The sequence below is a fragment of the Fusarium vanettenii genome (assembly GCF_000151355.1).
Source record: "Fusarium vanettenii 77-13-4 chromosome 3 genomic scaffold NECHAsca_2_chr3_3_0, whole genome shotgun sequence".
NCBI lineage: Eukaryota > Fungi > Ascomycota > Sordariomycetes > Hypocreales > Nectriaceae > Fusarium > Fusarium vanettenii.
In genome coordinates this window covers 2,930,269-2,943,979 of record NW_003315880.1, presented here as the reverse complement: position 1 = coordinate 2,943,979, position 13,711 = coordinate 2,930,269, and the positions used below count along the sequence as shown (strand labels likewise).

Here is a 13,711-nt window from a genome sequence, read left to right as displayed (position 1 = left end):
GGGAACTCTATGTAGGCGAAGTATCATGAAGGGCCGTCATCAGGCAGGAACCCCTCGACCGACTTGTCCATGCATTGTCAAATTCTACTCTTTTTATTAAAGGATTAACATCTACCTAAGGAAACTCACATTTGCGTGATTCTTAGATTATGTTTAGAGTATCCTGGTCACCGCCTCAATGTTCAACATCGCGATGCTTTCAGCCTGCATCTCAAGCCATCCCAACAAAGATAATCTTAGAGCGAGGCCGCCAAATAGGATGTATAAGAACAAGGCCTTCTGCCCTGTTTTCTAGCCTTCTCCATCTCATCGATTCATCATCCAAGTCCTCTGGGTTCAACCTTACACACAAAGCTCGCTACTGGATCGATATTCGTGATAACTTAACATCACTACATCACTGTTGAACATCGCGACCCCCACCAACATCTCACAGTACTACCACAACACTTACCAATACGACCTTCCACCATACGATCCTCATCAAAATGGTTCAATTCGAGGAGAAATACAAGGCTGGGATGCCCACCTCCATCGTTTCTGAGCTGGCCCTCGAGTCCGAAGAGGTGATCTGCCAGAGGATCGTCGCTAAGATCATGACCGCGCTCGCCATCTTCGTAGCGGTCTGTCTCTACTTAACGGCATTCATCTGTCTATTGAATTTAAGGGAGGACCCAGACAGTGAATGGCACAATGTATTCGTCTGGGCTTATTTTGCCTGCGCTATTGTGGCGACTTTGATCTCCTTTGTGGTCCTCCTATTAAAGGAAATCAGCAACAAATACTTGAGACCAGACCTTGAAGCAGGGCTACCTTCGGAGGAGACGTCCCTTATCGATATTGAGAGCTGATCCGACCTCTCACCAACCTCGGTCATCGACTACTTGACACGCATTTCAGCAACTCCTTCAAGAAGTGCAAGAAGAACAGGGCGCTCAGGGCGAAGAAGAATCCATGTATTTGGACTCTAATAAATTTAATCAATACCTCAGAACGTCTATTACTTTTATTTCTTGTGGGGCTTTGGAGATGGTTCTTCCTGTTGTTCGCATCTCTAACCCTACTCTCTGTTCTATGCTGTAGGTCGTGATCTCCCGGGCCCAAATTGGCGACAATTTGCCCACTCTGGGAACTGCACCAGCTTAAACCCCCGCTTTCGTCTTGGCCTCTGGACCGCTAGAACTCCAGCCACCGAGACTGGGTGGGGAGCAGGCAAGAGATGTTTCCGCTCAAATAGATGATGGGCTGGCCTCTTGGCAAAAGGCAAAAACCCTGTGCTTTGATCATATCCAGGCCTGGCGCTTGACCGGGTACCCGGAACGGCATAGATAGAGTTGGGTCACCTGAACGCTTGATGTCTCTGAAGGCTTGACTCGCACATTTTGACTACGTTCCCCGTTGTGATGTGAGGATTGGAGCGCTAACTTGGGTTGCTTGCTACCAATAGCTGTCGCGACTGCTCAACCTCGCGGCGGCCGACAGTTCAGGCATGCGTGATTCCAATGCAGCTCCCACACACCTTTCTTGACATTGCCAAGCCCATGAGCTGCATGTCGCGTTGGCACCAAGTGAGAAGCAAACAGACGTACGCTGCAATTGATCGATACCTAAGAATACTCTCATTTTATGAGGAAGCATCCTAAAGTGTGGAAAGAATTAGGAAAAGATGTGACTATTAGAATTCATGATACTTATCAATCTCTCTAATGTTCTTTTTAATTTTACTTATAGGGCTCGCCTAATATAAGTATAAAGCAATGCCTTTGTACTGGTATCTCCTGTTATTTTCTTGGACCCGTGTCTGATGAGCGAGTATTGGATCATAGGTTCTTGATTCTTGGTCCTGGTTCTCTACCCTTCTGGTGTCATACTTTGTCCTTGGACCGCGTGTCAGGATTTTGAGCCACCAAGCCCGGGCTTTGGCAGTGGCCCGTGGAGTGTCTTAAACCGGGAAGGTCTCAAGGATTTATCCAGCTGGGGTGCGGCTTCACGCTGAACAGGGCAGATGGAGCCAAATTTGGTGTGATGTGACTGCTATGATTGAACAGCAGCACGCGGTCGCAAAAACACGAGACACCAAACCAACAAAAGATCAGATTTAAAGCCTTTTTGCTATATTAGTTGAGCGCGAGTTGGTGTCTCAGTTTCTTTTGCGACTACGTGGGTGGATGAATCCTCTGCGTCTTTGGTCGTGGTTAGTGTCTGAAGAATGTCTCTGGCGACTAGGATTGCTGGATTTGCGCCAGTAGGGAAAACGGTGAGGATGAGTCCCCCAGCCGAACGAGACACTGTGAACCCTTGCCAGTGGCTGAGATGGGGAACGGGACGCACAGTCCAACAGGACAGTATCCGATCCGAGCGTTCCATTGTAGTTGTTGATGGGCCTCTGACCGGGGATAATGCTGTTTGCGTCGCATGCATGGCAGCTGAGCTCGTACAGGAGCATGGTGTGGTTGGCCCATGACTACCGTGTGGTGGTGGCGCCGACTGGCATGTCGCGGTTTGAATTGATCTGCATCGTACGCCGCTCACCCGCTCTGTCTGTCCACTAGGCTCGGTTCCCCGCCAGGTGCGGCGTGAGCCCACCTGCAAGCCGTCGGAGGTTGGTAGTGATGTCTCCATGCGTGACCGGTACAGTACCGTAAACCTGCAAGCTAAAGCTTGCCAGGCTGTGTCGGGACTGGTGCAATGGCCAGTTTAAGAAGACAAACTGCACAAACGTCATGGCACTCCTTGCTGACGGCGAAAAATATAGTCTATCCTTGGTCGAGGGAGTCGGATGACACATGGTCGAGATCAGCCAGCTCCTGGCCAGAATGGCTAGGAACGCCGCGAACACCCCCATCTGGCTATCTTTCTGTTCATTATCTCTTGTATGGGCGGCTCGACTTACGCTGTTGCTTTGTGGCTGACCTTGCCTTACACGACGCTATTTCCGTATTAGTGCCATCTCTGACATCCATGTCAGCCAAGCCATGCTTGCTCCGTCACACAGTAGGGCTGATCGATCGTGTGGGGGGTTTCACGGACCCTTGCATGATGCTAAACGTGGTTGAGTGGTGGAAGCCATCCGATACCCCAGGAAGTAGCTACCTGCTACAGTATTCCCAGCGTCAATTCTACGCAGGCCCTACGTGTTGGAGCTTTGGCTTTTGACAGTGTGTGCAAGCTAAGCTTGATGAACTGGGCCAACTTCTACCTACCCAGGAATTGCATTAGAATTCAAAGGGCGTCTTCGACATCTGTGTGAGTGATAACGCTATGGTTGGGATGGGCAGAGTTGGGTTAGGGTCGTCTTGACTGCTTGTGCACAGAGACTTTGCAGTGAAGGCAGGTAGCCTGGTTTAGAGTGGGTCGCCAGGCACCTGGTCGGAGGGTTCGAGGCACATGGCGTTCAGAGGCTTTTAGGGCCCACGACTCCACTCGCTTTAGCGACTTCTGACATGAACCTCATGGCAAACTGGGCTCAACGCTCATGGCTTCTGCACTGCACTTGCACAGTTCCTGACAGCTGGTCGGCACCGGCAAACAAGAACGGAACTTTTCCCCTACATTCCCCTCACTTCCACCTCACTTCCACCTTACTTTTCCTGTTACCTGGGCAGCCGCGCTTGCAGTGGGCAGTGATTCACTGAGGAGGGGTGGGTCTATCAATCACCACACCACGTTCATTTTGACCTCACTTGTTCCTCACTTGTTGTTTTGCCCAGACTTCTAGTTTGGATTCTCGGCGATATCTAACCATTTTTGGCTCATTTGGAGCAGTAATTTACTTGGCAAATGCTCTTAGGCACTGAACTCGTTCCGCTCATTGACGATCACAAGCTGTAGTTGACCAGTCACTAGGTAGTCTGTAATTCTCGCCTTCACCTGCCTTGCATCATAACATACGTGGACGGGATTGCTTTGATTGCAATTGCCGTGTAGATCTGTGACGTGATTGCATTGCACATCTACTTCATTGCTGATTCAGAATCAAAGTGACCGAGTCCCAACCAAGTCCTAGAAGTACCACCCTCGCTCCATCACCCATGATTTCCATGAATCCATCCCATCGCAGCATGTGGCTGCTTTGCTCACTGGAGCTCGCCGGAGACGCCGTAGACCATACCGTTGAAGTCTGTAAAGAGGGATGTCAGAATCAAGAAACGACTGAGGATATGAAGACTGGGTGACTTACTGATCTCGGCAATGTACCCGGCGACATAAGAATCATCCATGTCCCAGGCGCCGGCGACCTCGTTGAGCCGCTTCTCGTAGGCGCGTTGGGCGGGGGTATAGTGAGCGTCGAAAGGCATCGAAGTCGGGACGCCAGGGCGGTTATCGTCATGGAAAGGGTAGGGTTCGTTGGTGGGTGGGTATGGGATAGTGATGGGGATGTGACTGAAATCCCCAAGGTCGACAGTCTCCCAGGAGTAGACCGACATGCGCTGAAAGTAGGCATGATCGTAGACGGGGCCGAGAATCTGCTCCGTCGCCTGGTATGGGTTCTTGACGAGCGCATCGATGAACTCCTTCTTCTTGTCGACCTTGTCGACACTCAGGGTCATCATACCGTTGTTGTTCTGGCTCATGAGCTGAACGAGGGCAGGTCCATACTCAGGGAGATAGCCAGACTCAACGAGGGAGGCCAGGAGCTCAATCTCAGAGGTGGGGTAGGCATCGGGGCTGCTGGTAGACTCAACAGAATGCTCGTCGTCCTGGACCTGGGTGATGGTCATCGCGCCCTCGGTATTCTCTTGAACAACCCAGCCCAGAGTATCAAGGTAGTCGGCCGGATCAATCATGCGCATGATAGGGCAGCAAAGAGCGAGGAAGGCGGCCAGGTTGACCTTGGCCTTTCCCAGATGGTCGCGAACGAAGGAGTAGACCTTGGCAATGAGGGCCCACTTGTTGCGCTGAGCCTCTTTGTTCCAGAGCGTGGTCAAAAAGCCAGAAACAGTCTTCTGCTGAACGTCGGGGAACATCTTCAGATAGTAGGCTTCCGACAGTTAGCAAACATTCATCGTAAATGTGAAGCGTCCTTACTGCGGAAAGCCATAAAGGCATTCAGAGGGCGCTTGGTGCGGCCAACAGAGGCATCCTGGCTGCCCGAGGCCTGGCCCGCGTTGGACGACTCGAGGGCTTCATGAGCGGCAGGGCTGAGCTGGGTTGCAACATGACGGAGGGTGTTGTTAGGGAGGACAGCCAGCACGTCTTGAACGGTGACCCCGACGAGGCTCTGCGTGAGCGTGTTTCGATCCATGTTGGTGAGGTAAATGCTTCAAAAGCTGAGAGTTGCCGATGTGGATGGAGCGAAGTGATGATTGCTGCCGGATGGTAGAAGAGGGAGGATGCTGCTTTAAAAAAAGCAGTGAGGGCGTGAAGACGTGAGGGCGTGAAGACGTGAGGGCGTGAGGGCGTGAGGAGCAGGGGTGTGTAGAGGGGTGTGTGTGGGGGTGTCAGTAGGCGGCGACCACCACGATCCACACAGGACAATGGTGGGGCAGGCCGATGCTCAGGCAACGAACAGAGAATGGTCCGTGCATTTAAACCTCCTCTTTTGGAACAGCAGATACGTACTCAGGAGGCTTGGCTGAGGGCAGCGAGGGTAGACAGGCCGTAGTCATGAACCTAACTTGGACTGCCCGAACTTCTAATCTACGCATCCAACACAAGTGTGACCGTCAACATGCAATTTTGCGATCTAGACTAGGCTCTGTAGCTATACCTCAGCACCTCTGCTGCACCTGCTGCCATTTCCATTTCAAGCACCCCGACCATTGTCCATGTAATGCGTGAACGTCATCAGATAGAAGTCATCATCATCCGCGTCTGCATCCTCGAAAAACTGGCATGCATGGCATGCGGCGTTCAAGAAATTGAGGGTAAGGTACCCTCCCATGTCCGAACGGGGTGTCCTGCCCTGCATGAAATTTAGACCGTGCACTATGGCTGGATGACAAAATACTTACCGCTGGTGTGAAGTAGAGGTACTCATCGCCGATGTCATCGATCTCGTTGGGTGGCTGTCATCGGGTCAGCGTGATGCCTTCGAAGTACACGGAACAACAAACCAAGCCGTCAAGTCTCATGCCCGGATATGTCCCCCCCGATAGCTGGGCGAGGTCTATGAATCGTTCCTCTCGGTCGGCCAACGACCGTTCGTTTCCAGGTACGTCCTTGAAGATATCAGTTACTGTTTGTGAAGTTAATGAGGAAACTTACCACACCCATCTCGACGCGCTTGAACTCGTATGCATTCTCGAAACCATCGGTCAACGTGAAAGCTGAGCAGGGTAGATGGTATTCAATGGAGTCCTGAGGTGGGGGAGTGCTGGTAGGGAAGGTCGGCAGCTGGGTGTTCATGATGTAGTTGTTCCAAGGCGAACCAGGCACTCTTCGATAGGGATGCCAGAATGGAACAGATCGCCACTCATTGTCCATTGCGACCTTGACCAGCAGCTTCTTTCCTTGATCCGACACTTTGATGGTGTTGGGAGCCACATTGAATTCAATTGCCGGCGCCTGCGACGGCTGAGACAGCCGGTAGCCCTTCGCCACAATTGAGAGTGAGATCTTGAGAAGAAGTGCTCTGGCGGATTGCTCATCGACATAGGTAGAAAGACTACGCCACGGATAATCCGCGAGATGCTCCCCAACGACATGGGTGATGTAGAGGAAAGTAAGGGCGGTATGGGCGATAAGGCTGGCAGATCGAAATTTGAGGTCGGCGGGCTTGTCCCAGACTTCGCCCACGACCAGCATCGCAAGGAAACCCAAGTTGGCGAATGGGAACTGCTCAGACTGGCTATGCTCCCAAGGAATGTCCCGAGACAGGCCAGCAAGTCCCATAGTGTCGTTCTCGTCAGGCCTGTAATGCTTGCGGAAAGACGATACGGCCTCGGCATACCACATCGAAATGCTCGCTTGAATGATGACCGAAGGCTTTTCTCCTGGTATTTCCCTTGCAGCGAGCGTTCGAATGTTCTTGAGGATGTCATTATCCTCAGCAAGGTCTGAAAGTAGATCTGGGATCAGAGAGGCGACCGATTCAAGAATGTCTAGAGGACGTTAGGGCTAATGCAAGAAGGAGAGTGTAATACATACCTTCAGTCTGGAGCTCTTTGCTCTCCAATTCCGGTAGGGAGATGTCTCTGAGGGCTCGCTGAAGGATAATGCTGTGAAGAGGTTTGAGAGCAGGGTCAACCCTCTTAGCGACGGAAACCTCCATCCACAGGGGACTGAAGCTGAACGAGTTCTCCATGTTGGCGAGCTCTGTGATGTGAAGTTTGAATGCGAACAGAGCAGCAGCCGGGTCCGTGGTGACATGCCCCTAAAACTCTGCATGCCATAGGCCTAAAGCTCTAACAATAGGACTGTGCTTCTATTGTTCCTCAGTGCCTATTTGGGTAATTTAGAGAACAATATGATAAGCCTCAGATTGTTCTCTGACTAGATTAGGTAAATTTGCCTAACTGCATTGTCCTGAAAACACTTGACAGTGGGTCGCCAAACCAATCTTCGCGTGCTGCTCTGCTGCGCAACACAACCCTCCCAAGTTCATACCTCAGTCACAGGCCTCGCCTTTATCGAGGCAGCCCCAACACCTACAGCCATGGCGCCCGACAACATCTCTATGGAGGACATGGCAAAGCACCCCCGATGTACTGTGGAAGGGTTTCTCAGTCCGCCATATCTGGACGTCCCCCTCAGCTTCGTGTACCAGAAGGATCGGTCGGATGTTCACATGTTCCTGAACGACCTTTCGCACCCCCAATATCTGTGTTATGTCGCAGACAACTTCAGGTATGTGGACCTTTGATTGGGAGGATCTTGATGGTCTGACAGTCGCAGCCGCCGTGTTGAGCAGCCCGTCATGGTGTTTCATGACAAGGCTAGAAGAAAGTTCCGCCTCTGCCCCGTGTCTCCGGGTGTGTCGTCTGATACCGATACCGATACCTCGACCTATGGAAGATTTTGTTTCACCCGTGGTATGCATTTGTATTTACTGCGGTCGATTAGGCGTTGCTAATATGATACTAGACGCTACCGGAGCGGACTGTGTTCCTGTCCCCTCTGTCCTTCTGACGCTGGACAATGGATTGACTCATTCCCTTTCGAAGAATGCGTGGATCTTGTACAGAAAGACGAAGGAACCGGACATTCGCAGACAGCGCCCCGAAATCTCGCATGTGCAACTTTGTAAGCAACCCTTTCACCAATATGCGAGCTTGGCTAATGCTTGTATAGGCGAGGCTATTACTCAAATGTGGTTCAACGAGACTCCTGAAGTCAGAGAGCGTTGGAAGCTCATGGCCCAGAGAGCTCTCGTCCACTACATTGAGAAGAAGCAGGAGGCCGCGAACAATGAAGCCTCGAACGCAAACATGGAAGAGGAACCTTCGGGTTAATGTACCTCTGGGTGTACCGAGGAGGCATCGCATTGTACCTTCCTCTACTAATCTGTGCGGGTTTGCTGCCCCGGGCCTTCACCGGCACTCGGTGGCATTCCCGTTCACTTGGAGGGGGGGCATCGATGGCGGTAGCACAGCTTGAGATCCCACCTTTGCTTACCAGGTTCTGCGATGGTTATGGTTGTGGTTATGGGATGCATGGTCTTTCACTCTGGTCATCAAGTAGCTAGTGTCGGGCAGCAATGCCTCAGGTAGTTCACCGGCTTCGCTTCTGCGTTGCCCCAGGGTGAAGATCCAAACAAGGTCATTCACTGAACTTTCTGTCTGCCTGCGTGATATCGCGATGCCATGCTTTTACGATTCTACCGTCGACGTGGGCCGGTCGCTCTTGCCCTTGGGAGACACAGGCTGGGGTCACCATGGTAACCACGCAAACTCCTTGACTACGATTAGGCAGGTATCTTGAACCTCGTTGACTGTGTTTATGCGAGCATCCTTGAGTGCTGAGGTAGGCATCTTCAACTTCCATGACTGTGTTTGGGTAGGTAGGTATCTTGGACCCGACTGTATTTGCATCACCCCAGCCAGTACTGCGCGTAAATGTACAAGCCCTATCCCTTCTTGATGTCGCTGACAGCACCCTGGCGAGTGTCATGACCCGTTCCAATCGCTGCTCCAGATGAATGTACCGCACCGCCATTCAGAACCCTTCTCCTTCTCTCCAGACGGACCCAGTGGACGTGGGCAAATGTAGAACGACCGCCCTGTGATCAATATCAGCTTCAGAGTTTGACATTGTACCTGCCTGCAGCCGTGTACCCGCGACGTTGTGCAACGGGGACGCCACAGCATGCACGTTGATAATCGTAGGATAGCATCCGGTTGGTCCACTTACCGCAGTTGACGCCTGGCTTCTTGGTGGTCAGGCTGATGCAGGGTTCGTTGTGTTCACATCGGGGTGCGACTCTCTTGCCCAGCAGCTTTGACCAAGACTCTTTGGCCTCGATTGGGTCAAATACTCGGTCGGACGGCTCGCCATCCGTTGTGGCTTTGCTGTTTTCGGGTGTCCTTCCTGCTGTGGTAGCAAACATTGATGATGGTGACCCTTGTAGGTTGGTCCGTGTCTTTGACGACCCTGTCGGTTTCTTTGTTGGAGAGGGCATAGAGTTGGTTGCCACTCGCTCTAGCTTGTCGGGCTGGGAGGCTGGTGCTTTGGGCTTGAAGAAACCCTGCAGGGTTCTTTGGCCCGGGGCCAGCGGCTTGCTCTTGGCGTCGTTGGAGCTTGTCGTAGTCTTGCTCTTCTTGAGTGACCGTGCTGATGCCGTGCTCGTGGTCTCTGCAGGTCTCTTCGTGCTCGGTTGGGATCGGGACTGGCTTGAGTTGGTGGTCTCGATGGTGTCAGGCCTGGACGAGGCGATGCTGGTCTGTGACCCTGTGACCTGGTCAAGCTCCGTCGACGCTGCAGGAGTGTTGCTATTTGCGTAGCTCGACGGCCTTGCGGGCGCATCTGTGATGACCGAGTCTTGTCGGGAGAGGCTTGGGCCCGTCTTCTTTGTGAACATGTCGCGGATGCTCTGCCGGCGGTCAAACTCTGGGATAAGCTTTGCAGACAAAGGGAGAAGGTCCTTGGAGCTCCAGTCGCGCTGACGCTCACCATCTCGAAACATCCCAGGGGGGTTCAGGAGCTCCAACAGTGCGCGCTCCTTGCCTTCCATCGTCACCTTGTCAGCAAACGTCGCAAACACAGGACAGTGATCAGACCCCATGAGGCCTTCTTGGATGTTGGAAAATGTGAACCAGTCCTTGATGCCGTCGCTGCACAAGATGTAGTCGATTCTGCTGCCATTGTTGGCAGGCCGTGTGTTTCGCTTCGTGTCCCAGCAGGTGTTCATGCCTGCTCGCTCAGGGTGAAAGCAACGACACAGATCCCAGAGAACAGGCTCCTCCCGGCCCTCGTCCCTCTCTCCAACCACTTTCCCCTCAAAGATGAGCTGGTTGAAGATGCGTCGTACAGGCATGTTCAACCAGTCATCCAAGCTTATGTCCTCTTTGCGCAACATCTCGGCGACGTTGGTCGAGTCCATCGCAGAGCGAACAACGTTCAAGTCACCCGTGAGAATGACCTGCTTGCCATCTGCTACAAGGTTTCGTATCCGCACATCGAGCGCTTGGAAGAAACCTGAGCGAAAGTCATCCCGTGTCTCGTCACGGTTGGCAGGGCTGTAGACCCCAAAGAGCACAAACCCCGGGAACTCGAGAATCACACAGCGGCCTTCAGAGTCGAGAGTGGCTTCGTCGATGATGCCATCGAGCTGGCCTGGTCGAGGGTAGCCACCGATTTGCTGGTCAGGAGGGAGATCGCGGAACTTGGTCGTAGACTTAGGGGGTGTGAGGATACCAGTGACCCCTTCTTCGGCTCGGATAGGGGCACACTTGGAGTTTCGTGTGTAGATGGCGACGCCGGAGTATCCTTGGACTAGTCAGCTTGCTGGTATTTGAACTTTTAAAGGGGTAGAGCTGTACCCTTCTTGTGCTTGGGCAAGCTGAAGAAGACGTCCCAGCCAGGGACAAGGACCATTTCGTCATGTAGATCCTTTCGTTGGATCTTGGTCTCTTGCATGACAACGATGTCTGCTTCCAAGATATCAAACATGGCCTGCGAAAAGAGTCAAAAATTGCACTTGGACAGCCTAGACATGGCTCAAGTTCTAGCTTCAGCATCTTCTAAATCGTCCCAGTCTTGGTCTCATCGAGATCCCAGCCTGGGCATCGCCCAGGCCTAAGTCTGAGTATTACCCAGATACTGGCCTAGGAATCATCTAGGTCCTAGGGTGAGCATCACTTGAGTCATAGGCTAAGTATCGACCAGGTCGATGTCTAACCATCACCCAGGACCTTGTCCAAGCATCATCCAAGTCCTTGCCTGGAAACCATGCCTAAGCATCATCTGGGTTCTAGCAAGAGCACCATCTGGGCCTCAGCCTGGATCTAACCCATGCCTTGTTGTAACCATTCGCAATATGATTAAGATTTAGGTTGTATCTAGGCCAATGCTTTTGAAGCAGGGAAGGAACTCAAACTGAGGGCGGAAGGATCGCAGCGTAGGAGACTGGAGGAACACTGACTTGGAAGGTTCGCTTTTCTCTCCAAGGCTGATAACCAAAGGGATTCCTGATAAAAGCAAGGTATTAGAACTCCTCAGCCGCTCGACAACGAATGACGAACCTGATGCCGTTGACTGTGAATGTGTAAGCGGGTGAGTCTTGGAGTTTGAGAGGAGTCTCACCATTCCATGTCGTAAGACGAAATGCCATCGTGGAAAGGCTCAATTCGAGCCCCAGGGGGAATATTTCACAGCAGAGTCTTCGAAGGGGTCGTGATGGTTGTGATCCTCGTGATGCACATTATCTCCTGCGGTTTGAGTGATGTGGTCATAGAAAGACAGGGGGAACTCGGCCGTAAGTCGCAAACAAGGGCAAATTGGTGGGATTCAAGAACACCAGACGTGTACTATAGGGAAAACAGAACCACGAGAGAGATGAAAACTCAAAGCATCGTGGTGACGAAGTGACTCGAAGTTGTGGTCTTAACAGCGTTGCTCGCGTGAGGGTTGAGGACCGCGGCTGCTGAGTACAATGACGCAGGAGCTCCACCGCGTGCCGTTGCACCTCGCGGCGTCCTCGCGAGATCACGTGGTCTCGGTCACCCGCGAGAAAAATTCGAACCTGACAATTGAGGCAGCACTGATTGGCGGCTCTAACCGAGCTCGTCCAAGAATGACCTGATCACAAACTTGGCTTGTCACCATCAACCCGTCAACCGAACGAACAACAGCGTTCACCATGTCTGCCGTCCGACAGTTCACCCGCACCGCCTCGCGCGTCTCCGCGCAGCTCCGCGTCCCTGCCCAGCGCCGCTTCGCCAGCACCGTCGAGAACGAGTTCATCAAGGAGCGCCAGCACATCAAGGACCACGCCAAGGGCACCACTGGTGAGTCGCCGACGACTGCGGACCGGGTCAATTGGATGGATTGGACATGATTACTGACGGCTGGCAGAGCTCTGGAAGAAGATCTCCATCTTGTACGTCCCGACCCGAGAATTGAGTGAATTACGAGCCGAGCGTCGATTTCGGAGGATCGGAAGCTGAAGACGACACGGCCGCGATGCATTGGTACGAACGAGAGCTAACAAGATGGAAGCGGCGTCATCCCCGCCCTCGCCCTGTCCGCTGCCAACGCCTACTGGCTCTGGAACGAGCACTGGGACCACTGGAACCACATGCCTCCTCTGGAGGAGCGCACCGAGTACCCCTACCAGAACATCCGCTCCAAGAACTACCAGTGGGGTGATGGCGACAAGGTCAGTTTGGATTCTTTACGGGTCAATTGCACAATGCTAACAGGTCACAGACTCTCTTGTAAGTTACTACGACTTCCCGAACGATGAACCTCGACATTGGAAGAGCTCTGCGAAGCTTGAACCCGACATCAGCTTCGACCAATGGAGCTTCACGTTTTCTGTAGAGTGCCGAGGACAAACTGCTAACCTGCCACAGCTGGAACGAGAGCGTCAACTACCACAACAAGGACAAGGTCGCCTAAGCGAATCTTTAGACTGGTCATGTGTTGGACAACTGACGGACAGCTCCTCCCGGAGATACCTTGTACATGTTCCCTAGACTCGAATTGACTGATTGTTGAGATTGCGTGCCTTGATGAGAGTGATGTGTGGTGATGTGAGATTGTCAATGATGAGTAATGCCTCGCCCTTTACTGGTGCCATTCTGGGCGTGCCCAATGCATGTCCTGGATGAGGAACTGGAAGCTCCCGAGCTTCGTCCAGTTCCAGGAGGATCTTAATTGATATGAACGCCAATTGAACGTTGAATTTGTGCTGCTGGCCGATGATATCAGACCCCTCAAGTCATGTCCAACGACGCATCTGCCCACTCAACATTGTGTCATCCCGGCATTTTCCGAGGAACTGCCGACCAAACCACAAACCGCCAAGCGACCCATCAACACACCAAGCGCGCGCGCCAGGCTGGAGCTGAGGTGCCTGGAGCTGTCTAAAGAACGCGGGTTATGAGTGTTTGACTCTTTGAGAATCGATATCAAGGCTTAGGCCTCTCGTAGAGGTAGACAAACTCCCATTCGGTTGGGGTCCTTCCTGATTGACAATTAGGCAGGAAGGCGCGACCGGGTGTAGAGCAACAACATCCTTCCCATCGCGTTCACACACTTCACTCAAACCTAACTCCTCCATCTCACATCCAAACTCGCCCTTTCAACTTCTAATATTTGATGGTGTGCA

At 52.5% G+C, this 13,711-nt stretch overlaps 6 protein-coding genes across 6 annotated transcripts; 3 read left to right on the top strand and 3 right to left on the bottom strand.

The window, feature by feature from the left end:
* Positions 1-488: 488 nt before the first annotated feature.
* NECHADRAFT_78140 (uncharacterized protein) lies at positions 489-851 on the top strand (the record flags this gene model as incomplete). The annotated part of the gene is made up of 1 exon (XM_003053247.1): positions 489-851. The coding sequence occupies one exon, from the start codon at positions 489-491 to the stop codon at positions 849-851; it is 363 nt and encodes a 120-aa protein (XP_003053293.1).
* A 3,501-nt stretch (positions 852-4,352) lies between these two features.
* On the bottom strand, positions 4,353-5,074 carry NECHADRAFT_17696 (uncharacterized protein; the record flags this gene model as incomplete). The annotated part of the gene is made up of 2 exons (XM_003052744.1): positions 4,353-4,981; positions 5,029-5,074. Coding segments are annotated over 2 exons (675 nt in total), but the record flags the coding sequence as incomplete, so codon positions are not given.
* Positions 5,075-5,746: 672 nt separating this feature from the next.
* NECHADRAFT_78138 (uncharacterized protein) lies at positions 5,747-7,246 on the bottom strand (the record flags this gene model as incomplete). Its single annotated transcript, XM_003052743.1, has 5 exons — positions 5,747-5,905; positions 5,955-6,008; positions 6,057-6,161; positions 6,208-7,043; positions 7,090-7,246. The coding sequence occupies 5 exons, from the start codon at positions 7,244-7,246 to the stop codon at positions 5,747-5,749; spliced, it is 1,311 nt and encodes a 436-aa protein (XP_003052789.1).
* A 450-nt stretch (positions 7,247-7,696) lies between these two features.
* NECHADRAFT_19608 (uncharacterized protein) lies at positions 7,697-8,306 on the top strand (the record flags this gene model as incomplete). Its single annotated transcript, XM_003053246.1, has 4 exons — positions 7,697-7,788; positions 7,837-7,973; positions 8,038-8,184; positions 8,233-8,306. Coding segments are annotated over 4 exons (450 nt in total), but the record flags the coding sequence as incomplete, so codon positions are not given.
* Positions 8,307-9,178: 872 nt separating this feature from the next.
* On the bottom strand, positions 9,179-11,710 carry NECHADRAFT_78136 (uncharacterized protein; the record flags this gene model as incomplete). Its single annotated transcript, XM_003052742.1, has 4 exons — positions 9,179-10,872; positions 10,920-11,052; positions 11,522-11,567; positions 11,622-11,710. The coding sequence occupies 4 exons, from the start codon at positions 11,708-11,710 to the stop codon at positions 9,179-9,181; spliced, it is 1,962 nt and encodes a 653-aa protein (XP_003052788.1).
* Positions 11,711-12,209: 499 nt separating this feature from the next.
* Positions 12,210-13,103, top strand: NECHADRAFT_99757 (uncharacterized protein). The gene is made up of 5 exons (XM_003053245.1): positions 12,210-12,386; positions 12,454-12,478; positions 12,598-12,757; positions 12,808-12,815; positions 12,954-13,103. The coding sequence occupies exons 1-5, from the start codon at positions 12,239-12,241 to the stop codon at positions 12,997-12,999; spliced, it is 387 nt and encodes a 128-aa protein (XP_003053291.1). The 5' UTR covers positions 12,210-12,238; the 3' UTR covers positions 13,000-13,103.
* The last annotated feature ends 608 nt before the right edge of the window (positions 13,104-13,711 follow it).

Coding starts and splice junctions, on each gene's coding strand:
- NECHADRAFT_99757 (XM_003053245.1), top strand. CDS start 12,239: ATGTCTGCCGTCCGACAGTTCACCCGCACCGCCTCGCGCGTCTCCGCG. Junction 12,387..12,453: donor CCACGCCAAGGGCACCACTG/GTGAGTCGCCGA, acceptor GACGGCTGGCAG/AGCTCTGGAAGAAGATCTCC. Junction 12,479..12,597: donor TGGAAGAAGATCTCCATCTT/GTACGTCCCGAC, acceptor ACAAGATGGAAG/CGGCGTCATCCCCGCCCTCG.